Source organism: Miscanthus floridulus, chromosome 15 (genome assembly GCF_019320115.1).
Source record: "Miscanthus floridulus cultivar M001 chromosome 15, ASM1932011v1, whole genome shotgun sequence".
Taxonomy (NCBI): Eukaryota; Viridiplantae; Streptophyta; class Magnoliopsida; order Poales; family Poaceae; genus Miscanthus; species Miscanthus floridulus.
This window is the reverse complement of record NC_089594.1, coordinates 3338302-3365322: the sequence shown is the minus strand read 5'-3', so window position 1 is coordinate 3365322 and position 27021 is coordinate 3338302. Positions and strand designations below refer to the sequence as shown.

The 27021-nt window shown below is 43.4% G+C and overlaps 1 protein-coding gene, 1 long non-coding RNA gene, 1 other non-coding gene and 1 pseudogene across 4 annotated transcripts; 2 read left to right on the top strand and 2 right to left on the bottom strand.

The window, feature by feature from the left end:
• LOC136509328 (uncharacterized) lies at positions 1 to 3877 on the top strand. 2 transcript variants are annotated; one of them, XR_010772310.1, is made up of 5 exons: positions 1 to 180; positions 953 to 1068; positions 1174 to 3061; positions 3362 to 3539; positions 3633 to 3876. It is a non-coding gene; the product is annotated as an uncharacterized lncRNA (long non-coding RNA). The 2 variants fall into 2 exon arrangements; XR_010772309.1 differs by having other exon boundaries at positions 1174 to 3539; positions 3633 to 3877.
• A 7952-nt stretch (positions 3878 to 11829) lies between these two features.
• LOC136509527 (LOB domain-containing protein 23-like) lies at positions 11830 to 12566 on the top strand. The gene is made up of 2 exons (XM_066504292.1): positions 11830 to 12018; positions 12123 to 12566. The coding sequence occupies exons 1-2, from the start codon at positions 11830 to 11832 to the stop codon at positions 12564 to 12566; spliced, it is 633 nt and encodes a 210-aa protein (XP_066360389.1).
• A 7095-nt stretch (positions 12567 to 19661) lies between these two features.
• On the bottom strand, positions 19662 to 19732 carry TRNAC-GCA (transfer RNA cysteine (anticodon GCA)). The gene has a single exon. It is a non-coding gene; the product is annotated as a tRNA-Cys (tRNA).
• A 5520-nt stretch (positions 19733 to 25252) lies between these two features.
• LOC136506717 (small ribosomal subunit protein uS4m-like) lies at positions 25253 to 26399 on the bottom strand (annotated as a pseudogene).
• Positions 26400 to 27021: the final 622 nt, after the last annotated feature.

The window sequence follows — 27021 nt, the reverse complement described above, 5'->3', positions numbered from 1 at the left end:
TTTTCTCTCGATCGATCACACTCTCTATAGCTAGCTCTAGCCACAAGCTGAGACTCGCCCTGCTCCGATCCGCTCTGTGAAATCAGCCGGATCGGAGGTGACACTGCAGGGAATGGAGCTCACCAGTGCATGCAGGAGGTTCTCCATCTGTACGTTGCATGGGCATCTTCCTCTCTGATGGTGGGTTCATCGTGCACGTTATTCGTACACTTCGCCTTCTTACTTGGTCCTTCCAACGCGCGCTCATAGAGTCAAAGGAGCACCGACATGTCGCGCTCATAGAGTCATAGCTGTTGATAAGGTCGATCGAAGCGCGCTGCAAGTACCCGCCGCCTCACCGGCCGGCGGCGCTCGCAGGCCTCGCAGATGCGCGAGGGCAGTTGGTAGTAGTGGTAGCTTGCGCTGTCGGCGTTGCGGCGGAGGAGCGGTGGAGGGCTTGTAGGCCTGCATGGAATAGGTCTTTGGGGGAAGTGACGCCGCCTTTTGAGGATGCTCTTCAAGGATGGAATAATAGAGTGCCAGGAGAAAATATTTGCCCATGGAATAGGTCGAGTGAACGATGGACAACACATCAGGCCAGGGTGCAAGTAAAATTTCGGTTTTACATCGGTTGTACGCTCTGTTCCATACCTCCATCCCTCACTTCCCCTTAGTTTACACAAACTTGTGTTTATGGAAATCTATTGTTAAAAAAACTTGTTTTTATCTCATATTGTATCGTACTTTATGGAAATCTATTCTTTCTTTTTTGACCGCAACTCAATTCTGTATTGAAATTGTGAAACGTATATATAGTTGGTGACTACTAGTGGCATTGATGGTTAAATAACATAAAGCTTCTTTTTTTTAATTAGTATATTTTAGGACAATATAATCTAAACTGTTTGGAGTTAGTTGTGCAACTAGCACAACCATACATTTTGTTCTTCATCCTCACATGTTTTTTTGTTAGATTATGGATGCAGGCATGATAGGGGCTGAGAGGAATGATGGCTGTACCAATGGCTGCGGAAAGACATGGTTCGTCTATCAACATCTGAGCCCTACGACAACACGCTCCATGTCGCGGTACTATATTCTTCCTTGGCGACGTTTCACATTTGGGGACGATTTGAGTTGGCTGACTGATTTGTATGAAGTTGTTCTGACAGTTCTGAGTTATTTCATCGACAGGAAATGGACAGCATTTTTCAGCTAGACAGTCAGGCGACAACTCGATGTCTCTTTGCTCCCCTCGATCTCTTTCTCTAACCCTATATAAAAAGGACGCGAAGGTCCTGGGGCATCTCACCTCGCTCCCCTCTCTAACACACCCCGCTCTGTGTATTCAATGCACTGTAGGAAGTTCACCGAAGTTCTCGATCTGTTCACCACACCACCGACGATCATCTTGCTCGACATCAGGTTCATCACGCATGTTGTAGTTTGCCTTCTCCTTGGCCCCGCCAAATCCACGAGAAGAACGATGAGCTTAGCCCCTCTGGCTTCATTATTGTAAACCGATCGAGAGTCAAATTGTTGAAGTGTAATAAAGAAGGCTGTGGCATATTGTCAGATCAGCAGCCTGTTCGGTTGGTTGATTCGTATCGTTGCTGATTCGTTTATGTGAGAGAGAAGTATTGTTGGCTGATTTAGATGAACAGTGTTTTTGTGAGGGGGCTGGCTAGCCCCGCCAGCCAGCCAGCCAGCCCCAGCCGAACGAGCTGCAGATGTCTGTGTGATATGGAGGACTGATGGGAAAAAAAAATTATCTTATCTTTTCACTCAACGTTTATATTATCTGTGTCTTTCTCTGTCCTCGCCCAGAAAAAAATTCAGTGAAGACGGTTTTCACGGAGCAACCATGAGCACATAATAACCTGCTAGCTAATGTAGGTAACATAAGCTAAATTTGTTTGGTCGTCTGTCCACCGCAGTTTTGGTCCTCGACGTTAGTGCGTGGCAGCATGCGGGTCCCACAGCTGAATGAAGGACATGACAAACGCGTATGTTCATGCCCTCCTCGTGTGCATGGGCAACGGCGAGTGAGGTGGCAGACGTGGTGAGGGGCCACGTACGCACGGTTGCGCGAGGAGGTGGCGACTGGTGGGCAGCGGTGGCCCGCCGCGCAGCTGCACGCCCTAGGTTTGTGCATTTCTCATCGAGAGAATACTGATTGATTGGCTAGTCATCCAGGATGCTCACGGTGTCGTCGCATGGCACGTGGTGGCGTCGTCGCAGAGACGGCCGGACGACGGAACGGATGCATGCGCCACGTACGGCTCACCACGCCTCGGCCTCGCACGTGTCGCAGTAGTGCACGCTAGCTTAGCTGTTGCTGCGTCGATCGAGCACGTGTACCACGTACCTGATCGAGGTCGTAGACGAACGGGTCGACGGATCGAAACCCCTCCGCATTCAGCGACGGCGAGCGCAGGTGCGTGGGCGGCACATCCAGGCGCGCCCCGTAGGCGGCTCCGCGATCGCTTCTACAATACAGGGAGGAAAAGCGCGTCCGGGATGGATTTTTTTGTTGATGTTGCTGCAAAAGCAAACATACACGTTGCTGAGTCTACGTGACATATCTAATCTAACAGCCAACGCCATCACTATCACTAGTAGAGAAATGATCTTTGATCCCACCTTAAAATTTGGATTTAGTCCTGGTATTTTTCACGTCTGGGACTAGAGAGACCTTTAGTCCCGGTTTGTAGCTTCAATCGGGACTAAAGGTCCCTGCCCAACAGCTACTGCGGCAGGCTTTTGTTGCAGGGGACCTTTAGTCCCGGTTGGAGCTACCAACCGGAATTAAAGGTTAACTTTTACTCCCGGCTGGTCCCTCCAACCTGGAGTAAAAGTCTACTCCCGGTTGGAGGCTCCGTCCGGAACTAGAAAGGGACCTTTAGTCCCGTTTGCTGTCTCCAACCGGGACTACAGTTCTCCTCCTATATAGCCTTTCTTTCTCCCTGAGCCCGAGCTACTTCGAGCTCAGTGTTCTTGCTTCATCGCCGGCCTCTTCTTCCTCATCGCTGGCAATCACAAGATTTTCTTCGATTCCACCATCGATTCTTCGGTTCTAAAGGTTACCAACTTTATACTCTCATGTTTCATCAGTAGCATATCTCATTTTGTGGACTAGATATATGTGGTTTTTTATGGTGGAATTTTTTTTATTTGTAAGCCATTTAAGCTCAAAATCACTTTAAAGTTTGCATATTTGGATGAAAGAAGGTTAAAGTAGTTATTCAAAACTAGTATTCAGCTTTCATTTCTAGCATGCATAGCACACTTCATGGTTTAGAGATATAGAGAATTTTAGAGTTTTTTTAATTTTATTTGTTTATAAAATGAGAAATTTATATTATATTAAAAATGAGTATAGAGAGTAGATGGCAACTGCTTCCGGGTCATCGGTCTCTCATCGGGTTCCAAAGCGACTGAGGCCGAACCTCCCTCTCATTGCATGCGGCAAGTGTGAGAAAAAGATTGTAATGAAGTACCGGGTGAGGAAGGAGTGTCCCAACAAGGGCCATATCTTCTACAAGTGTCCGGATCGCAATGTGAGTTATTTTGTCGCATGATGATTATGGTTAATTTATACTTATTTTTATGATGATTGTGATTAAAGTTCTTATTTTTTGTTTTAATTTCAGTGGGATGGCACTAGATGTTCAGGCTGGTACTGGGAGAAAGAGTATGTTGAACACGTGCAAAACTCTCTTGCACAGGCGGCTACGGCGGCTGATGAGGCAGTGATCCTGCGGAAGAAGCCCATAGATGTTGAACAAACGCATGATCTGTCTGTTTTAGTTGGGATTAGTCACGAAATCCTTATGCTGCTGAAGTGCATTTTAGCTTTAGTTTTTTTACTGGTAGTCGGGATTGTCTACATTGTAGCGAGTCTTTCATAAATTAATACCTTGTATGGTGGCATGCATGTCGTATAATTAACTAATTATGTTCTAGGTTTTAATATGGTATGTACGTCATGTAATACAGATGAGCCAACATTGGATGTACAATGCTGATCGGCGCTCCCAAGAGTTCATTGAGGGCGTGCATTCTTTCTTATGTGTGGCCGAGGCAAACGAACGCGATGGTTTCATGTGCTGCCCATGTGCCATATGTAAAAATTTGAAGGAATATGCTAGCTCAAGGAGTCTTCATTCACACTTGTTGAAGTCGGATTTCATGCCAAACTATATTTGTTGGACGAAGCACAGAGAAATCGGGGTTGTAATAGAAGAAGGTGAAGAAGAACAATGGGACGATGATGACATTATTGCTGAATATGGTGCCTTCAATGATACTGCAATGGAGGAAGCCGAAGAAGAGGTAGTGGCAGAAGATGAGCCCGTTGATGATCTTGGTCAGGCCATTCGTGACGCACTAAGAGAATGTGAAAGTGAAAAGGAGAAGATCAAGTTCGAGCGCATGCTAGAGGATCACAAGAAATTGCTATACCCAACTTGTGATGCGGGGCAGAAAAAGTTGGGTACCACACTGGAATTACTATAATGGAAGGCAAAGAATGGTGTATCTAACAAGGGATTTGAGGAGTTACTGAAAATACAAAAGAAGATGCTTTCGAAGGATAATGAATTTCCCGTCACTACGTACAAAGCAAAACAGGTAGTCTGCCCTTTGGGATTAGAAATCCAGAAGATACATGCATGTCCTAATGACTGCATCCTCTACCGTGGTGAGGAGTATGAGAAGTTAGATGCATGCCCGATATGTCATGCATCGCGGTATAAGATCAGGCGAGATGACCCTGGTAATGTTGAGGTCGAACGTCCCACGAAGAAAATCCCTGCCAAGATTATGTGGTATGCTCCTATAATACCACGCTTGAAACGTCTGTTCAGAAACAAAGACCATGCAAAGTTGTTGCGATGGCACAAAGAAGACCGTAAGGTAGACAATATATTGAGACACCCTACTGATGGGTCCCAGTGAAGAGCAATCGATAGAGAATTCCCGGAGTTTGCAAATGACGCAAGAAACTTAAGATTTTCTTTAAGTACGGATGGTATGAATCCTTTCGGAGAGCAGAGCAGTAGTCATAGCACTTGGCCTGTTACTCTATGTATCTACAACCTTCCTCCCTGGTTATGCATGAAGCGTAAGTTTATTATGATGCCAGTGCTCATCCAAGACCCAAGGCAACCTGGCAATGACATCGATGTGTACCTAAGGTCACTAGTTGAAGAACTTCTACTTTTGTGGAACAGATCAGGTGTATGTGTGTGGGATGAGCACAAACAGGAGCACTTTGACCTGCTAGCATTGTTGTTCGTAACAATCAATGATTGGCCTACTCTAAGTAATCTTTCAGGACAATCAAACAAGGGATATAATGCATGCACGCACTGTTTCGATGACATTAAAGGTATATTCTTGAAAAAATATTAAAAGGTCGTGTACCTTGGCCATCATCGATTTCTTCCTGCGAATCACCCCCTAAGAAAGAAAGGCAAGCATTTTAAAGGTAAGGCGGACCACCAGACCAAGCCGGGCAACCAAACTGGTGAGAATGTACTCAATATGGTCAAGGATGTGAAAGTAGTATTTAGAAAGGCACATGGCAGTGAACATGTTCCGAACGACGCCGACGGTCACGCACCCATGTGGAAGAAGAAGTCCATATTTTGGGAGCTACCCTATTGGCAAGTCCTAGAGGTCTGTAGCGTGATCGACGTGATGCACCTGACGAAGAATCTTTGTGTGAACCTGCTAGGCTTCATGGGTATGTATGGGAAGCCTAAGGACACACTTGAAGTACGATAGGACCTGTGGTGTTTGAAAGAACGAGACAACCTACATCCAGAGAAGACAGATGATGGACGCCATTACTTAAGTCCTGTCAGCTACACTCTTAGCAAAGAAGAGAAGAAAAGCATGTTTGAATGCCTAGCAAGCATCAAGGTACCATCTGGATTCTCCTCGAATATAAAGGGTATAATAAATGTTCCAGAGAAGAAATTCCTAAACTTAAAGTCCCATGACTGCCACGTGCTCATGATGCAATTGCTTCTAGTTGCATTAAGAGAAATTCTACCTCCAAATGTACGTCTAGCCACCGTGAAGCTATGTGCATTCCTCAATACAATTTCTCAGAAGGCAATCGATCCAATGGATCTAGCTAAACTACAGAATGATGTGGTTCAATGTCTTGTCAGCTTTGAGTTGGTGTTCCCTTCTTCCTTCTTTAATATCATGACACACCTCCTAGTTCACCTGGTCAAAGAGATTAGCATTCTCGGTCCTGTATTCCTGCACAACATGTTCTCCTTTGAGAGGTTCATGGGAGTCCTAAAGAAATATGTTCACAACCGTGCTTGGCCAGAAGGAAGCATCGCCAAGGGCTATGGAACAGAGGAGGTCATTGAGTTTTATGTTGACTTTATTCCCGACCTTGACCCGATTGGTGTTCCTGAATCACGACACGAGGGGAGACTAAGTGGAAAGGGGACACTAGGAAAGAAAACATATATTGGTACGTAGGATAATTATTTTAATAAAGCACACTATACAGTTCTGCAAAACTCCTCCTTAGTGGATCCGTATATCGAGACACATAAAGAGTTGCTCTAATCCGAGTTTCTAGGGAAGTCTGAAGCTTGGATTACGCGTCAGCACATGGAAACTTTCAGCGACTGGTTACGAAAAGAATGTCAAGGTGATGAGAGTATTGATGAGCAACTATATTTGTTGGCTAGGCAGCCATCGTGGCATATCCTCACATACAAATGGTACGAGATAAATGAGAATACATTTTATATAGTAGCCCAAGATAAAAGGAGCACCAACCAAAACAGTGGTGTCCGCATAGATGCCACCGACCCTAATAGAAATAAGCAAACATATTATGGCCGCATAGAGGAGATATGGAAACTAAACTATGCACCTACTTTTAAGGTACCTTTGTTCAAGTGCCAATGGGTAAAGGCGACTAGAGGCGGGATAGCAGTCGACAACCAGTATGGAATGACAACCGTTGACCTCAACAATATTGAGTACAAAGACGAACCGTTCGTCCTTGCCAAGGATGTGAATCAGGAGTTCTATGTTAAGGACATGTCTACAAAACCGAAGAGAGGAAAAAACAACAACGACCCAATCAATGAGCCAAAGCGCCACATAGTTCTTTCAGAAAAAAGAAACATCATCAGAATTGAAGACAAATCAAACATATCAGAAGATTATGAAAAGGATGACCGAATTCCACCCTTCACAGTGAACAAAGACCCAAGCATCCAGTTAAATGATGAGGACACTCCATGGTTATGGCGCGATCATAACCAAGGGATATACGCTAAGAAGAAGTTCACTGCTGTGTCCGCTTGATATATATAGTGATGTATTAGACCTATTATGTAATAATTGTGACTTCAGATTTTTTTTGTCGTGTTTTCATATTTTCTACGGTTTAAATGAATTTTCTGCTTGACGGTGGATTTCCCGTGAGAATGTGTGATGAAAAACCAAATGATCAACGTTAATAAGATGTGAAAACTTATTTCCTGTCGAAAAGCAATAGTTTTAATGATTTTAATCAAGTAGTATATTTTTGCATGGTGCAAATTGTAATTATTGTTTATACTATGTTAAATATTTATACAGTAAAAGAAAGGAGTTTAGGTTACAAATTTTTGTTGTGTATAATAATGCAAAACCAAGTTCAGAATTTTTTTATTAATTTTTTGGATAATATTTTATTTATTAGGCAATTAATAACTCTCTGCATATTTATATAAAAGAAATATATAAAAAAAGGAAAAACTTCTGGAAATTGGCAGGAAGCCAACTGCAGCCCACCTTTACTCCCGGGTCGATCAACCACCCGGGACTAAAGGTGGGCTACGTTTTCGCGGCCTGCCAAAAAAATAACTTTAGTCCCGGGTCATGGTTGCATCCGGGACTAAAGGTCAGACCTTTAGTACGGGTTCTTACCATCACCCGGGACTAAAGGTCCTTTTGTCTCGGGCCGTGGCTTCACCCGGGACTAAAGATCCGCCAAATATATATCGCCTCGTCTTCTTCTCCCATCCATCATCTTCATTCTTCGCCCGAGAGCCACCACGCCGCCGCCGCTCCCCATAGCCTCCAGCCGCCTCCACGCGCCTCTCCCGTCTCTCGCCATCTCCGCCAGCGGCCCGGCTCGCGCCTCTCCCATTCGTGCGCGGCGCCTAGACCCGGATCCGCCGCCATCATCCTCGCCCTCGCCCAGATCTGATTTGGATCCACCGTGGCCTCATCGCCGCCGTCGATCCTCGTCCTCGTCATCGCCAGCTTTTTCCCCGGTTTCACGCGCTCGCACGCCTCGCCGTGCGCTCGTCGTCCCCTTCACCGGAGCGCTCGTCGTTGTCCCCTTTGTCAAAGCGCTCGTCGTCGTCCCGTCACATCCTCGTCGTCGAGAGATCTCCTCCGGCCATCCTCGTCGTCCTCCACCCTCGTCGTCCTCGTCAGCAACAGTGTGTGTATGAGTGTGTGCACATAGAAAAATTAGATAGATTTTATTTGTAGATTTTATTTGTGTATGTGTGTGCTCGGACCGATGGCCATGGAGAGGGAGCAGGGGAACGGGGCGGCCATGGAGTACAGCTCGGGAGGACTTCGGGCGTGTTTGGTTCATGCCTTCACCTTGCCACAACTCGCCACACCTGACTTCCGCTCGTGTTTGGTTCATGCCGAACCTGCGCCAAACTTACGGCACGCCGCAACTGCCCAGGTGCTCTCTAGTTCATTTGGGATGCCAACACACGCCGCAGTTCGGGCGGCCGATTTCATCGCCGCGTTTGTGGCGCGACTGCATCATCGGCGGCGTTCGTAGGCACGAACCAAACGGGCCCTTCATCTCCAATGACTCGAGTGTTGTCACGTGTCTGCAGCAGCTCCCACCCGCATCCAAATCCTAACCCTGTCATCTCATCCCCCATAGCCCAAGCTCATGGCCAGGGAGGCAGCGCTAAAATTAATCAATATGTTCATCACAAAATTGTCTTATTGCGCTCTAAAGTGAACAAAACGAGTGACTGAAAATATTAGTAATTTTAGTTAGTTGTAGATACTAAATACAAACTTCTAATACCTATATATGTCCTAAGATTTTAGGCCATGCAGAAACATGGATTGATGAACTAATAAATATTAAGAATGTAGTATAAGATTTAGAATCTATATTTTAAAATATGAAAATACAGAAAATTGTAGAAAATCTGTACTAGTTGAACTTGCGGACCGTGTTCATCTCGGCTAGCATGTTCTCTGCCGAGCGGTAACGGACGTCAAGGAGGAGCTTTGATTCTATGAGGGAGAGCGGCAACGGTCGTGGAAGACCGTGTTCCCTGTTCCGGCTGAAAATTTACGATCGTTTACGACAAGCCACAGCCAAACGAACAGGCTAGTGTACAACATATACTCTGATTCCCCACTGTTGTAATACACGACAAATCCCTAATCTTGCTGTTGTCGTGGCCTCGTCTTGCATGCATGGTAGCCACTATCCACTCCGGACCTACTGCTTACATACGTGCCAGCTTTCTCCCTCATCTTTGCTAATACTCTGTCGTTTTCTCTTGCTTGCAATGTACTAATGGTTAGTGATTCTTTAATTTATATGGATTGGATTGAACCTACCATGATGTGGCCGTGTCCAGTCTCAGAACTGAAACGGAATGGGGAGCAGGGATCCCATATGGAGAGAGCTGACCACGTGAATGCCAAGAAAACAATACAGACATCCATGTTGAATTGAACACTTCCAGTGCCAATTCCCTGCCCTGTTTCAATTTCATCCCAGGCCTAGATGAATAATCCTACCTAGCTAGTGCATGCATCGTTCGTTTTATAAGCTGTAACCCCTATATACATGTATTGCTACAAAACTACTAGAATTAAGATCGAGTCAATTAGTACTTAGTGTCAATTAGTGCTAGACGGCTTTGGCGCGTCTGTACCTAAGGTATTGCAACTAGCTGTACTCTTCCTTCCCTAAGCTAATAAGGCCAGTCTCAATGCATATTTCATGGGGTTTCATACACATTAAATAGAGTGCCACATCAGCAGAAATAGAGCTTTTGCATGTATCGAGGAGGAGAGAGAAGGGAAACGTTTCATGGGGACGAAACGAGTGAGCGTTATTTCCAAAACGTTGGAAACCGGATGAAACCCCCATTGAGAGCCTTCTTTCGTTTCACCCCGTGCGTGACTTCTTCTTCCTTCGACCGCGGGTGAGGCCACCACCGCCGGGCGTGGACGAGGCCGCCGCTGCTGGAGGGGAAGGCGGCACGGGAGGCCGCTGCCGGAGGGGAAGATGAGCTCCACCAGCCGCAGGAGGGAAAGGCGGCGCAGGAGGCTGCTGCTGGAGGGGAAGACGAGCTCCGCCGGCCACGGGCGCGAGCTCCGCCGGGAGGGGAAGGCGGCGCGGGAGGCCGCTGCTGGAGGGGAAGACGAGCTCCGCCAGCCGCGGGCGTGAGCTCCGCCATGCGCGGGCTCCGTCGGTCGCCGTCGCATAGGCGATTCCGGCCACGATTGGCGACGTGAGCAGGTCAGAGAGGACCGCAAGAGAGGGGCGGAGCTGCGTGAGCGAGCTATTGGACGGGGAGGTAGAGGCCACGGCGAATTTCGCAGGTGAGCGGAACCTTGCTGGCGGTGGGGAAGAGAGGGAAAAGAGAGAGACACCGGTGGGACCCACGAAAGGCTAAAATAGCCCTACGAAACTGTGCAATGAAACTATGCACTAAGAGAGAGACCCGTTTTATGTTAAATTTCACATCTTGAAAATTGGGAGGCGAAACCTTTCACTGAAACTGGCCTAGGCCTCGTTCGGTTATACGGAATCGATTCCTGGCCTCGCTGTTTCTTCGTTATTTTCTACGTGTCCGGAACCATTCCCGGTCAGGAAGGACCGGGAACGTCGTAACCGAACAGACCCCTAAGGTGAACAGACCGAAGGCGCATGTGGCGCTAATTTCCACCATCACCCATAGTCAAATAATCCTGCTCTCTAGAGCTAGCTAGGTGTGGTCAGTGTGACAGGACACACAGCAGCCGGCCACTGCCCTTGGTCCGCTGCAATAGTAGTCAACTCATTTCTCAAGATATTTACCTATCGTAATGCATGTGACTATGTGAGCCATTAACATGGAACATGGTTTAATTTGTCATCACTGACAATAAACAAGGCAGTCTTGGTCTGTCAGAGTTTGAGGTCTCAAGTGGTGCTTACATGCACTTCCATATTTCTGTCTGGCTCCGGCCAGCTACGGGTGCCTATGGCCGACTGCTGCAGCAAGTGAAAACGGAGGTAGAAATTCCCATGCCACAACTGTACCGCTTAGGAGACGTCCATGAACCATGAACGCGTAGACTACGTTTAGCTTTCTTTCTTGTTTCTAGTTAATTATAAGGAGATAAAGACTTTCAGCTGCGACCAACAAACCTTGTTGATCGTGGCTACTAAATACAGACAAAGAAACCATACACACTGTACTGGTACAGCACTACACGGCCATAACATGCTTGCTGTGCCTGTGATCCAGCTGGAAGGAAGGTCATTAGCTGATAGGTCAGCATGACAATAGAGTACTAAACACAAATCTCTATTCTATCATGTTTGTCCTGACCTGATACTCTGCTAGTTAATGCGAACTATCTGATCTCTCCCATCTCAAGACCTATCATTTCCGACCTATCATCAGTTCTTCTAACCTACTCTGTTCCTTCCTCTAGCCTGCCTGGCTCTATAAAAGAGGAGGCTCTGCCCCCGGCAGTCTCCCCCCTTCCCTTTGCAACCATCCTGTCTTCACTGCTCGCTCTAAACCCCTGTGACCGAGGAACCAGAACATGGCCGGCAACGGAAGCGGGAGTGGGAGCAGCAGCAGCAGCAGCCCGCCGTGCGCCTCGTGCAAGCTGCTGCGACGGCGGTGCACGCAGGAGTGTGTGTTCGCGCCCTACTTCCCTCCCGAGGACCCTCACAAGTTCGCCATCGTCCACAAGGTCTTCGGCGCCAGCAATGTCAGCAAGATGCTGCAGGTCCGTTCAATTCTCCTCCTTGAGCTACTGTCATCCATGGATCATTCAGCTAGCTTGCTTATCAGGCTAACGTAAACTGCATCTACTGTTGATTCCATTTCCAGGAGCTGCCTGCTCAGCAGAGAGCGGACGCTGTGAGCAGCCTGGTGTACGAGGCGAACGCGCGCATGAGGGACCCTGTGTACGGCTGCGTCGGCACCATCTCCTTCCTCCAGCAGCAGGTCTCCCAGCTCCAGGTGCAGCTCGCCCTCTCCAAGGCCGAGATCCTCTGCGTCCAGATGCAGCACGGCGACGGCCATGCGCATTCAGCTTCAGCTGCTGCTGTGCCATCTCCGGCAAAGCAACAACTCCATCACCACCAGCAGCAGCAGGAGATGGAATGCGAGGCTTATGGCAGCCTGCTTGTGCAGAATGGCCTGATGATGAACACGTTGAACGGCACTGGAGCAGCTCATCAGCAGCAGATGCTGGGCTGCTTCGGCTCTGCAGGGAACACTGCAATGATGCTGCAGGAGGCGTGCCTCAAGAAAGAGACCCTCTGGGCATGAATGAGTGAATTATGTACTTCCATTTGTTGATAAGAAAAAAAAAAGAACTTCTTGTCTCTTTCGCTGTCCGCCGCTGTAATTTTCCCGAAAGAAGGGAAATTATTAAGAGATGAGTTAATCGGGTCACATGAGCATCACAATCTCAGGCTCTCAGCATTTCTACTTTAAAACTAAGAATAAGATCTTTCGGAAAAAATAAAAATAGAAACTAAGAATCAAGACGAAGCTAGCTGAGGGATCTTGATGTGTGAAGAAGAGTTTTTGCACGAGCCAGTGAAGTTTCAGAGGTTCACCTTTTGGTAGACTTGGGAGTTGAGAGTCAGCTATTTTGGACGCGTTTGGATTCACATGGTCTGCACAGTAGGATTGTTCGTGGACAACTGGACACTAAGCATGACAAATACTTTTTTTGTCCCACCGCGCTGGATCGGAGTTGTATATTTGACTGCTGCTAAATCCCAATTGGAAGACCTGACCTAACAGATTCCTAAGCTTTCGGCATAGGACGTGTGTCCATCTGCTGGGCTGCACAAGGGCTTACCTGGCTTCACTGATATTCTATCTGTGCAGATGTTAGTTGTGCGCCCCGTGTCATCAAGAAACCGACAAAAGCAAAAACCTAATTCGTTTCTTTTTGTTAAAAAAAGAATTGAGTACCCCTCCAGTTTCCTAAAAAAAAGAATTGAGTTCCAAGCATGGCTTTGGTGGATCTACTGGGAATGATTCGTGCAAGGAGGCTAAGTGGTTTCACTATTTATACATTTTTTTTGGCAATGATTGGTTAGGTTTTGATATTGTCAAAGTGACAAGCAGGTGCATGCATGGACGCATGAGGAGGTGAATCTAGGACGAACAAAAAAGTATCAGTCGTAGCCTTGTAGGCTTGTAGCCCCCACGGTGTTGCTTATATATGGATATACTTGGCTTAACTTTTTGCTTGGCTATCTTACTTTATAAACTGTTGTTAAGTTGTTTTGTGTTTCAGACGGAATTGAAGTTGTGTTGATCACTAAGCATTGTTACGTCTAGCTCTAGCACAAAGGACATGTTAAGATTAACAAGAAGGAAGACAAATATATACATGGGAGAAGCTTGCATTTTGTAATCTGTTAGTCCTGCTCTTCACGATAGCATTTGCATTGGTCCTCTTATCGCACAGCAGTTGTGTTCTTTGTCAGGACGTGTCGCTTCCTGCACTAACAATCACTATATAACCGTGTCAGTTAACATTGGATCAAGTGCAAACCGGCCATTTTAGTGATCTAATCTTTACCAAGACCAATGATTGACGACGGGTTAAAAATAGATGGAACAAACCTTCAGTCAATCTCTAAACTCAACCCTTGTCCTTGCTGCTGTATTTTGATGGTGCACATGGCATCGAGACTTTTTAATGTGTTGTTACATTGTTCATTGTTTACCGTACCAATACTGACATATACTAGTATGGGCCTTTTGCAAATTACGCATGGGCTTGCTCAGAAAGAAGTGGGCTGAGAATATATGCATCATTGGGTCATTTATTTAGGACTCCGAATAGGCCCAGCAGCCCCTGCAGACAAGGTTTTGTTTCTCAACAAGTACATTATTATTCATTATTGAAAATTTAAACTGATTTTTTTCAAACCGACACAAGCAAAGTATTAGGATATATAGTAGGCCAACTTCCATTCACCAAACCCAGGTTCATCTCGTGTAGTGATTGTGGACTCGTACAAGGATATAGAGTCGATGGTTGATGTATCAGACTCGACCCTATCTTTCGTAGCATGCATTCCCATCTGTATTGCAACTGATTCGGTAAGCTACGTGTCCGGTGCATGGAAAACAGCCTTCGGTCTCCCAACCTTACTCATGGCAACCTTCCGGCCGCCCAACGACCTATAACGCTTGTCACTACTCCCACTGGGGCTAGGAAGTAAGCCCCACAACCCAAAGCGGCAAAGAACAAATAGAATTTGCTACAAAAGCCAGCTAACGGGGTATTCCTGCGTATGAGAACATTGTAATGGAGAAGGTCATAGCCAAAATAGGATTCGTTTTGGCTAGAGCGCCCAAATCCGCTATATATTTGACAAGGGTTTGCCGTAATGTTGGAACTATGGCGAATGCATCTATCGTCATTGATGCATAAATAAATATACCAATTAGTAGTGATTGAATTCCTTCTATGGTTCCACATGAGAAACCAGTACGAATATAACCTACATGTCCAATCGAACTATGAGCTAGAGGTCTTTTGACTTTCGTTTGGGCCATGGCGGCCAGTGCTCCTAAGATCATAGAAGCAATGCTGCAGAAAAAGAAGATTTGTTGTAATGTACCCCCATAGGAAGCAACAATAGAAACACGTGACATATTTGCAGAAATAGAGAATTTAGGCGCAATAGAAAGGAATGCTGTCACCGGGGTGGGTGAACCCTCATAGATATCAGGTGCCCACATATATAGAGTCAAAAGAGAGATTGAGTCCGAGGGAGAGGAGGATTTTCTTGGGGCTCGAGACATTGAATAGATAGGGCCCCACAAGTTGGTTAATTCACCGCTGGGGAATTCACACAAAAGGGAAGGACTTGTTCTCAACAAAAAAAGTTCTCTCTGAACCGAACATGAAAGTTGTTTTCCATCAGATGGCTGTTCACGTAACTCCACTCTCGGCTTGGATTATATATCCATTTGGTCCGCTCTCGGCCATTCCACACGCTGCCTAGCAGAGACGTGGTTATCTGAAGTGGATTCTCTCTTTTGTAGTAGATGCCGAACCTGCTGCTCAGTGGGCGGGCGCAGTAGCTACATGGACCCCTTTCTTTATGTTGTTGCCAGCGCTTTCCCTGGCCGAGCCGGAATTCTTTATTAGAACGTCGGCAGGCAAAGCCCGAAGGAAGGCTGCTATCCCCTCGGCCTTCTTCCTTTTCGATGAAAAACAAATCGACATCTCAATCTCCGAAAGCGTTTTCCTTACCCTGCAAATATCCCCCCCTTCGTCGAGCCTTTCCTTTAGTGGTAAGGGATATGCACCTTATCTGAACGTCGGCAGGCATTCCGGAATTCTCCTTTTTGAGCCCCGGGTGAACATAGGCTCAAACATGATTGGGGGGTCCTAGCTACGCCATGCGTTCAATACAAAAAAAAGCCTCTGGGAAGCTGCAGAGATTACAAAAAGAGGGTGCTTTCCTGTGTTGCACTGAAAAAAGGACAAAGGAGAAGACGCTCTTCGACTTTCTTTCTTCCTCCCGCGCCCGCCTAAGCCCGGCCCGCGTTAGAGGGGAAGATTAGCAAAGCGGAAAAAGACAGAGGGAGGGGGAGAGGACACCCACTACAACTTTTTATCTTAGGGGCTTGCTTCTTGTGAAGAACTAAGGCAGCTCAAATGAATGCTCGCCTACTCATGTAGCTGTCTCTTCTCATTTTATTGCTTAATATGAATTGTAAATGCTAAAAAATTCTCTCTATAAAGTAAAAAAAGAAGAGTTGTCAATTCCTCATTAAAAAATGAAACTGCTTTCAAGAGAAATAAATGATTCAATGATCAAATAATAATACTAGTCTGTATGGTTCGAGAAGAGATAACAGGATCCACTCAAACACTAGAGTGGAAGTGTGTTGAATCAAGAGTAGATAGTAAACGTCTTTATTATGGTCGTTTCATTCTGTCTCCGCTTAGAAAAGGGCAAGCAGATACTGTCGGTATTGCCTTGCGAAGAGCTTTACTTGGAGAAATAGAAGGAACATGTATCACACGCGCCAAATTTGGGAACGTGCCACATGAATATTCCACAATAGTAGGTATTGAAGAATCCATACAAGAAATTTTACTAAATTTGAAAGAAATTGTATTGAGAAGTAATCTCTATGGAGTTAGAGACGCATCAATTTGCGTCAAAGGTCCTAGATACATAACCGCTCAAGATATAATCTTACCGCCTTCCGTAGAAATCGTTGATACGACACAACCTATAGCTAACTTGAGAGAGCCCGTTGATTTCTGTATTGAGTTACAGATCAAGAGAGATCGCGGATATCATACGGAACTCAGAAAGAACTCTCAAGATGGAAGTTATCCTATAGATGCTGTATTCATGCCTGTTCGAAATGTGAATTATAGTATTTTTTCTTGTGGGAATGGAAATGAAAAACACGAGATACTTTTTTTAGAAATATGGACGAATGGAAGTTTAACTCCTAAAGAAGCGCTTTATGAAGCTTCTCGTAATTTGATTGATTTATTTCTTCCTTTTATACACACAGAGGAAGAGGGCACTAGTTTCGAAGAAAATAAAAACAGGTTAACTCCACCCCTTTTAACCTTTCAAAAAAGATTCACTAATCTAAAGAAAAACAAAAAAGGAATTCCATTGAATTGTATTTTTATTGATCAATTAGAATTGCCTTCTAGAACGTATAATTGTCTCAAAGGGCCAATATACATACACTATTGGACCTTTTGAGTAAGACTGAAGAAGATCTTATGCGAATTAATAGTTTTCGTATGGAAGATGGAAAACTGATATGGGACACTCTAGAGAAGCATCTCCCAATTGATTTACCTAAGAACAAGTTCTCGCTTTAAATCATTGCAATTTTTTCCTCTTCTTCTTTTTTGAGTTAGAATAAAAAGAAAAAAGAAAGCAATTTTGCATCTTTGGCACAATCTATATTTTCGCGAAATGGATCATAATAAAATAGATTTTAGGTATCTAGGGAAGATTCACTTGGAAGTAACTATTTCCTAGATACCCATGCAGGGGACTTCGCGGTGGAATGAATCAACTCGAAAAATCCCTAAACTAAAAAAGACCTAAAGTTAAGGATTTATCAATGGGTAATGTTGCTCCAATACCTAACCAAAGAGCTACTGCAGTACCGATTAAAAAAACGGTCGTAGCTACTGGGCGACGAAATGGATTTTGGAATTTATTGACATTCTCTAGAAAGGGTACTGCGCCCGTTGGCACAGAAACCATTAAGAGAACGCCCAATAACTTATTGGGTACTGTACGGAGTATTTTAAATACGGGAAAGAAGTACCACTCGGGTAATATTTCCAAAGGAGTTGCAAACGGATCCGCCGGTTCACCAATCATTGACGGCTCTAGAACCGCTAAACCTACATTACACGCAATAGTACCTAGAATTACTACTGGAAAAATGTATAAAAGATCGTTGGGCCACGCGGGTTCCCCATAATAATTATGTCCCATCCCTTTAGCTAATTTTGCTCTTAATACAGGATCATTTAAGTCAGGTTTCTTTGTTATTGGGATAGGTGAATTCTTTAGGATCCATCCCCCAAAGGAACCGGACATGAGAATTTTTCATCATCCGGCTCGAGCAAGAATGAAAGAAATAAGACCGTGGAGGATCCACAATAGAATAGGGTATATAATGACTCAATGACTCAAGGTAAGAAAAGCTTTATCAAATTATCTTTTCCGAAGTTGCGCCTATAACTACTCATTGAAAAGAATCCTATTCTTATGCTTAAATGCTCAATATCCAAGTGGGCTTACAAATTTGATCATGATCAATTGCTTTGTGGATTGTCTCTTGATTAGTTGGTGTTTATCCCCTCGATATCGCAAGTTTCTTATGTCCAAACAAAGTATTTACTTGTTACTAATAAAAAATCAAAAAGTTTAGCCTGCGTTCTTCCTTAGATCCCTTCTTTTACTCCGATAGTATTGCGGATCAAAATCGATGCAAAGAAAATGAATGCATTTCCATACTATAATAAAAAGTAAGTGTAATAAAAATAGAATTGGATCATATCACATGACTTATTCCATTTATACTCTATAGGATCTTACGGAGCCTGTTCATGGATGACATGGTTGGGGTATGATCATAGAAAATATTCTCCTCGAGTGAACCAGCCTATCCTTCCTAGATAGGGGACTTACGTGTTGATTGGATGCGGAGACACCTTTGGTCGTGAATTCTAATGTGGCAGATCCAATTCTCTATCTGCATGGCCAAATCAATAATTCAAGTCACACACTCCCATAATCCGCCTTATTTTCTTTCGTAAAATTCACTTCAACTATTTGTATAAAAATACTTCGAAGTTGAAGAGAAGTATCCAAATGACATGTCTTATTTTACAATAACCCATGTTTGTAGCAATGAAATACCACAACCTACCCGATATGATATATGAGAATTAGAATTCTCTATGATATGCCTTCCCTATAAAGGACCCGAAATACCTTGCTTACGTATCATTGGAAAGTGCATTAACATAAATACGGCAGTAAGCAGAGGTAGTACAAAGGTATGTAAACTATAAAAACGAGTCAAAGTGGATTGGCCCACACTAGCACTTCCACGTAATAATTCCACTAAAGGGGACCCTATTACCGGAATAGCTTCGGGTACACCTGTAACAATTTTTACTGCCCAATAACCAATTTGATCCCAAGGCAAAGAATAACCAGTTACACCAAATGATGCAGTCAATACAGCCAAAACCACGCCTGTGACCCAACACGGGGTTTTCAAAATCCACCTGTGAGATACACACGAAATACGTGCAGGATCATCATTAGAACCATCATACTTGCTGACCATCGATGAACCGATCGGATTAACCAACCAAAGTTGGCCTCCGTCATTATATATTGAACGGAGGAAAAAGCCTCTGTAACGGTGGGTCGGTAGTAAAAAGTCATAGCAAAACCGGTAGCGACTTGTACTAGAAAACAAGTAAGTGTAATTCCCCCTAAACAATAAAATATGTTGACATGAGGAGGAACATATTTACTAGTTATATCATCCGCAATTGCCTGAATCTCAAGACGTTCTTCAAACCAATCATATACTTTATTGAGATAGGTAACTAGCCCGACTCCCCCTCCGAGAACCGTATATGAAAATTGCATCTCGTACGGCTCAAGCAGAAATACCAAAATTTGCAACGGATATTAGAAAAAAAGGTTAAAAACTCCATCAGCCACGGTATTGGATCGATTTGCCTTGAAGATATGAAATAAGAAAAATCCAGTATCGACAGGCCTAGTTCTTTTCCTTTGCTTATGCAGGGCAAGAATTTGTAGAGTTCAATCAGTACAATAAGAAATCCAAAGTATTTTTTTGGTCAGGCGACACCCAGATTTGAACTGGGGATAAAGGATTTGCAGTCCCCTGCCTTACCGCTTGGCCATGCCGCCAAATCCGATCCAAAATAGAGAAGAGAAAAATCTTATTCATACACATTCATTTACTAATTCTTTCTCGTAGGAGGGGATTACTAAACCCTTACACTTCCAATGATATATCAGGCTAGCCCCTTACTTACTATGGTGTATGGAAGTAGACCGTATCGAGATGATATATGGAACTAAACTATCATTATTATTTAAGCATTTCTTAGGATGCATCCCAAATAGATAGATGCATTCCAAGATCCTATTCGCTATCCCTCAGATAGAGGACAGTCGAGGAAGAAGACACTGGTTGCTCTGCTCTGGTTAATAGGATAACCCTTCTTGTCTTGTATCGGGGAAGGATCCGCTGACTAATTACTAGGTGGTGGGCCTGTAAAGCAAACTAAGAGCGGGGAAGCTCCATCGATTCTCAAAGATCTGGTTGTTGATATTGGCATTGGCCAACAACTGAATATTATTGTTTCCAGTCCTTGCCTTCGGACTAGGATTGTTCCTTCTTTCCAAAACCTGCATCCTGTTTGCTTTATCTCGCTGCTTCTTCTGCTTATCCTTACTTTCAGGTCAATAAGACATACTTAACTAGAACTAGGGGCAGTACTATACTTGTCCTCACTGGACCAACTGTTCTATCTATACCCTAGGTTATGCGGAGCAGGGAGGAGCTGATTGAGAAGAGAGGTCCCCTATCTCTGTCGGTTAGTGAAATCCGGGTGAAATGCGATATAGGTTCTTCCTTATTACTATTGACCGGTAGGACAAACGCAATATAGGTTCTTCCTTTATTCTAACATAAACGATCTGCTAAAGAAAGTATTGTGATATGGTTGACTCAAAATCAGGATCTTACAAGCAGGGAAACTACCTCGCATTGGGGCCAGCATAGTATCCGGTAAGCCTTTCTCGAAAGAAAAGGCCCCTATGAATACTAGTCCACTTGTAATACGTAATTCTTGGGTCCCTACTTCTCAAGAAAAGTCAACTATCGCTTTCCCTGCTTTCAGGAACTTCCAACTAGTCACTTCTCGCTTTTGATCTCTTCCGTTTCCCAAGTCCGGTAACCCGCTTTGCTTTCCTGTTTCCTTTTACGAAACCTTCATCACTACTTCTCCTTCACTGAAACATGCTTAAAATGAGTCTCACGTTTAAACAATCAAATAATCTATCTTCTTATCCCGGCTCGAGGTAAGGAGCCAATGGAGTTCGAGGTCAGGTGTTACAGACTTCTAGAACAGAGCACTGAATACCAAGTAAAGGTGGATATAGCAGAGAATGCAGATATATAAAGGCCGAAGCAAGTAGATATAGGTTAGTTGTTAGGGTGGCTATGTCCACTCGAGATATAGCACAAGGTGAAGGTAGTCAGCAAAGGGAAGAGAATTGCCACTACTTCTTGTGGGTGGGTATTGCGATGGATAGCAACGCCTTGCAGCTTGTTTAAAGTTATAAGAAGAAGAAAGATTGAACTATGCTAGATTGACTCAATAAGAGAGAGAAGGATTGTATAGATGATATATGCAGCTTGTATGTATCAATTGACCTAGACAAGGGTTTATGTTAGATGAAGCGGTTGGATTGAGTGAATAAAGAAAAGTATCAAGAATTGCTATTCTTCCACTGCTACAAGCTTCTAGTCAGATAAAAAGATAGGAATAGGGATGACCTTCCATGCAGATGATCCATTATTTCCTTTTCTCATGACCTGAGGGCTTCTTGTTGTTAGCTTGGTTGCATTCATGTTTCTGAAACCTTAACTAGCTTGCTTTTCGTCTTGCCTTTGCTAGAGGCATAGGTTGAGCTTTATCAATAGCAGACAGTTAGGGAACATAGGAAACCCAAGAAAGGAGGAGCGAGCTATGGTTTTGGTAGATACCCTAACTAATCTATTGGGAAAAGCTGGACCCTAACTAATCTAATAGCTAACTTTTCTTTGCTGAGCGGACAGGGAATAGCTTACTTCACGTAAGTACAGTAGCAGGTATCCACCTTTTCCCTCATCTAGGGAAGCAAGAAGTTCATCTAACCCCTTAAAGATGCGCCGTTCTTCAGTTCTTTATAGCAAACTTATGTAGGTAGGGCTGGTAGGAAAAGTGAGAAATAGGCTCACGCAATTGGAAGGACTTATTCTTTTTTAGAAAATGAATACAGCTTTTCCCTGTTCTGTTCAGCTATCCACCAGCTTTCCTAGAGTTGGGGTCAGTCATGGTAGGATTCCCGGTGATGAGTAGGATTCCCTCTTCCTTCGCCTAGTAACGGATACGTTCCATGTCTCTTGCTTAGTGTAATATAGATGAAATGTTATGCTTCTCGTATGTGGCTTGAGGAAGAGAGAATGGATAGATAACGTCCCTCTGTACCATATGTTGATATGTTGATTGGAGACAAGCTACACAAACTGCCTCTCTTGCATTACGTGATAGAAATGAAATGACAGCAGCCCTCGCTGAATACCGTTCAATATCCGTATTAGACAAATCAAGACTTTGAGCGTATCGGTATCGATAAGTTCTCGTCCCTGATATCCCTGGGTTCCTTACTATTAATGGACAAGTTGGTAACATTCAATTAAGAGGACAAGTTGGTAGATGCATCCCACTCTCTTTGGGAAAAGCAGGATTCTAGCTTGCTCCCTTGAGTCTAAGAAAAAAGAAAAGCCATTCTCCTTCCGAAAGTAAAATGAGCAGACTAGACCAGTAACCATATCTTATCAGGTCATCCTATTGTTGATGAATCAAAGCGAGATCAGATTGCTCTTGATGACGAGGGCCGATGTTTAAGAGGCTTTCTATTGATCCACCTACTTTCAACTGAACAGTAGTTAGTTAAGGAGTGCCGGGTTTGCTTGATAAGGGATTCTTGTTTTGACTCTAGTGCACCATCTATCTCTAGATCCGGGCTCGCCTCCACTATCGTTCCGGGTTGATGAAAGCTAGAACCTACTTCCTACCATGCTGGCTTTCCCTTCTACGCATTTGTCCAACCCTCTGGTCAATATATCTTATCTTGGGCAATCCTGTAATGAAATCCATTGTAACTATTTTTCCAATGCACAATTAGTAATTGGTAAAGGCTCTAATAACACATGAATCTTTATATCCATTGTTCAGCTTCCAAGCAAAAGAACTACTCGATTTGATCAATTGCTATAGCTATTGCGCACACAACCTTTCCTTGCTCTAGCTCTTCACCAGCTGCCACTATAAGGAAGTTTTCAGTTGGTTCATACTTTTATTCTTTAGCCAGCGTAGCTAGTCTGATTGGTTTCATCCCTAGCTTGCAACAACTACTTATCTGTTTCTTTATCATTAGCTTTAACAAGCTTCTTTCGCTTAGAATATTCTAAGTCTATTTTTCCAATTTGCCGTGTATGAGAGTGCTTTGGTCGATAGGAACAGTTAGGGAACAGGGAACATAGGCACGATAATGGAAGTTGATCACATATTATATTACAAAGAAAATGGTTGATGCTGAGCTTATTGAAAAACGGAGGCTTCTCACGAGCGAGCGGGACAATTCTGGATCAACAAGTCCAAGTAGCCATTGCCCATCTTAAGAGATTAAGTGCATCATTTCTCTTAAAACCTACATTCCCTCCAGAAGCACTCTTTCTTATACATTTTTTGGTTGACTAAGTGCATTTACTAGCATTTTCTTATCCTTTGAGATAGGAATCCATCAATAAGATCAAGCTGGAAGGTCTATCTTGAGTTCAGTTTCTGTCAACAATGAAAGAAAGTAAATTAAGTATATTCTCAAATCAAGTCAACAAGTCAATATGTATCAACAATCTAAGAAAAAGAAGAAGGCAACCACCACCGAGAAGTGTGTTAGTCTTCCTTATTCAATCAACTCTAATTTAGTACTAGTATGATCAAGAAAAGTAAGAAGTTGAACCAGAGTCACTATTATTATTAGTAGTATAGTCAGTTGTATATGTACCTGCATGAATCTTTCAAATAAGTCATTAACCATAAAGTCCAAATAGAGTAAGGAGTAAGTGCATTGACGTCTAAGGGTGTAGATCAAGACTCATTGATTTAAGATTCTGCTTTGAAGAAGAGATTCTTGTTCAAGATGGTTGTTTTAGGTTAAGTGTTGAAGAAGCTACGAGTTTGCAAACAAGAAGGTAGAAAGCGGAAGTATGATCAAGACAATCCTCCCTTCGTCTCCTCAACCATATGTAGGCTTTCGATCACCTTGACTTACCTTTCATTCTTCTGGACCACCGGACAGGTCAACCTTTGAGCAGGACTGAAGAGTTGGACTGGAAAGCATACTTTATGTGATTCCGGAGGCACCTCACCACAAATGCCTTTCCGTGACCCAAGCTACTTTACAAGCCTATTTGTAAAAAACCTAGAAACTACTTTTCGTGATGAGCTATCTTATTGGCGGCTATTAGTGACGTATACCATGCAAAAAGGCTTTCCTATTCATATGCCTACTTGATGACTTATTCCTGTCCCAGCGAGGAACTACGGCATGTTTCAAGCTAAAAGCTCTACCACAACAATGAAGAGGGGCCATTGATACCCACATCCCCTGAGGAACTCAAGCAAGATCAAAGTATTTCTCATACTATCTTGTCCATCCTACTAGATTATCACTGTAAAAAAGTAGGAAAATCCATTTTGGGCCTAGATATAGTTAAGTTGAAAGACCTATCAGATTCAGTGGTTCACTTCTTCTTCAGTTCCTTACTTATGAATTGGGTTCCAGAGTGATGTGGTGCAGGGATTTCAAAGGATGGGGCTGCCTCAGTAATCACAAACCCATGGGAGTACGTTAGAAAGATGTCTTCAAAAATGCTATTCAAAAGCCGTATCCATGACAATGATGTCTGCCTTATGAGGCTATCTAATGGGGCGCATCTCCCCCGGCTTAAGTGGTTTAGGAATGCATGATCGATACATTGAAGAGAACTAAAAGGAAGAATTCTTTAATGACCTCTTAATCTCCTCCACTTGGGACTTGTCAAGAACTTCAAAAGTAGAAAACTTTTCCCAAAGCCAAAGGTAGTAAATAACACATAATAACATCAAAAAAGAATCTAAAAATTATCTTATCCTCCTTTTAAAAAAGAATAATTCTTTTAGACCTTTTTTTTACATTTTAAACTCATGTTCATGGTCTGTTTTATTCCCAATTGTTGCCCGTGTGAAAAGAAAGGAGAAATTAGGCCATGTTTCCAGAGAGAGACTGCCTTCTCTTAGGCCAGCAGTCTTATACTTATAGTTGACTTCTCTATGATGATCTGACCTCTTTCCTGGGCTCTGCTTGCTCGTCTATGCTTCGACCAATTCAGTAAAAATTGAAAAAACGATGTTTCCTTGAAAAAGTCTAAGAAATAGTAGTAGTAAAAAGTGCACTTTTCCCATATATTTCGATTTATAGGGATCCCTATCTTTATATCTATCCACAGAGATACCTATCTATTCTATATAGAGAGAGATTTTTCTAAAAATTGATCTAGACCATCCTCTATCTAGATAGATATGTCCCTATGGGCGACTAGGCCAATCTTTTTTATATGTTTTGTCCACGTCCGTTTTTGCTCCGAAGAGGAAGGTTTGGATCTTTCAATCTTATGTCGTGAGGGATGTGACCTATGTTAGGTCCATAAGATACCACAACTTTTAGTGTTCTATGATTCACCTCCAAATAATGAGTAGGTAGTTCGATCCTTTTGATTCTTATCTTCCTAGTAAATGGGGATCTGGAGCAATAGGTCGAATTTCTATATAATTTTTTTGTGTAAACAAAAGGGCTTATTGCTCTTTTTTGGTTTTTGTTTTCCTCGATAACTTTGAGGATCTCTTCTACCCCTTCCTCTTCCTCCTTCCTTCTTATCAATTCCTCTTCCTCCTTCCTTCTTTTCCATTACACTTCCCCTATTGTTCTTATCAATTCCTCTTCCTCCTTCCTTCTTTTCCATAAGAAGTATTTGAAATGAAACAAATTCCTCTTCATTCTGTTGTGCTCAGCGAAGGAACTGCCTAAGCATACTTTTGTGGATCCAAACTTCTTTGTTCTTTCTAAGTCTTCTTCTTGCATATAAGAACGCAACTCTTGCAAAAACCCAGATTTGAGTAGTAAGCGGCATCCCCTCTGAGTTGTGAGTAAGCGGAACCATTCTGTTTTTGTTCTTCTCCAGATTCTGACCGGTAGGAATTTGCCTATGATTTTTCCAACTGATATGTCGATATAGAAAGATCTCCTTATTTCTTCACCGTGGGTTCTCGCGTCATTTTCTTTAAAAGATATTAGATCACCATGGGAAACTTTAAAATGAGTAATGGTTACAAGTCCATTATTCAAACAAACCCTTCGATGACTTATCGGCTGCCTTGCTTGAGGAAGAGTGTCCCTAAAACGGAGACGAACCAGAATCACGTATGATCTTGTTTCTTGATTGAGTAAAAAAGGGATATATGAAGTTCATTCTCTTCCTCTATGCATCTCCCTTATGGGTAAATCCCCATAATAAAGGGACAACTTTTGTGTAGTTTGTGATTTGATGTTACTGTTCAGACTCTCTCAGAGAAAGATTTCTTTTAATGGATCTCCTCTTGTTCCTCAATCTTCGTAGAATGCGGCGTTGGATTAGAGAAAGTTCTTTGTTCCAAACATTTCCTAGAAGTAGACGACACATTTTAAATCTTAATGTAGGCATATTTCATTGAATCAGTCTTTTTTCGCCACATCGCGTATAAAGGGAATCGAACCCAACTCTTCCACGAACCCCCCATGAATGGTCCTCCCTTAACTCAATGAACTTTGATAATTCATTTGCCTAGTTTTTTTCTTTTCAGTTCTCATAAGTCCTTGGTATACTAGCCTTAATACTTGATTGACTATGTCATAATGCTCAGGTAAAGTGGTAGTGGTTGAAAGCGAGCGGAAACGTCAGTGTTTTCTATGCGTTACGATAGTAGTGGTGAAAGAAAATCCAATTCAAATATCTCAACATAAAAGGAAAATTGTTTCCCTTTGAAAAGAAAGACTCCAGCTAGCTATATGAGATCGAACTTCTTCCATCACTCTATCTACGATATTCATTGCACCATGATTGAAGGCCTACGCATCTTCTTTCAGGTATTTCTTATTGATTGACATAAATTATAGACACCGTGGGGACGTCATCTAGACAAAAGGGAAACTATTTATGATAGATGATGAGGACATCACTTTGTCACATACAAGCCAAGGAGAGGAGGAGGTCCAGCATGGGCGTCCAATTCATCTTTCTCATGGTGGAGGCCCAGTCCAACTGAAGTTGGAGCCCATCTCAAGTT

Excerpts from the sequence above, each read along its gene's own strand:
- LOC136509527 (XM_066504292.1), top strand. The coding sequence starts at position 11,830 with ATGGCCGGCAACGGAAGCGGGAGTGGGAGCAGCAGCAGCAGCAGCCCG. Across the intron at positions 12,019-12,122 it reads ATGTCAGCAAGATGCTGCAG|GAGCTGCCTGCTCAGCAGAG; the intron begins GTCCGTTCAATT and ends TTCCATTTCCAG.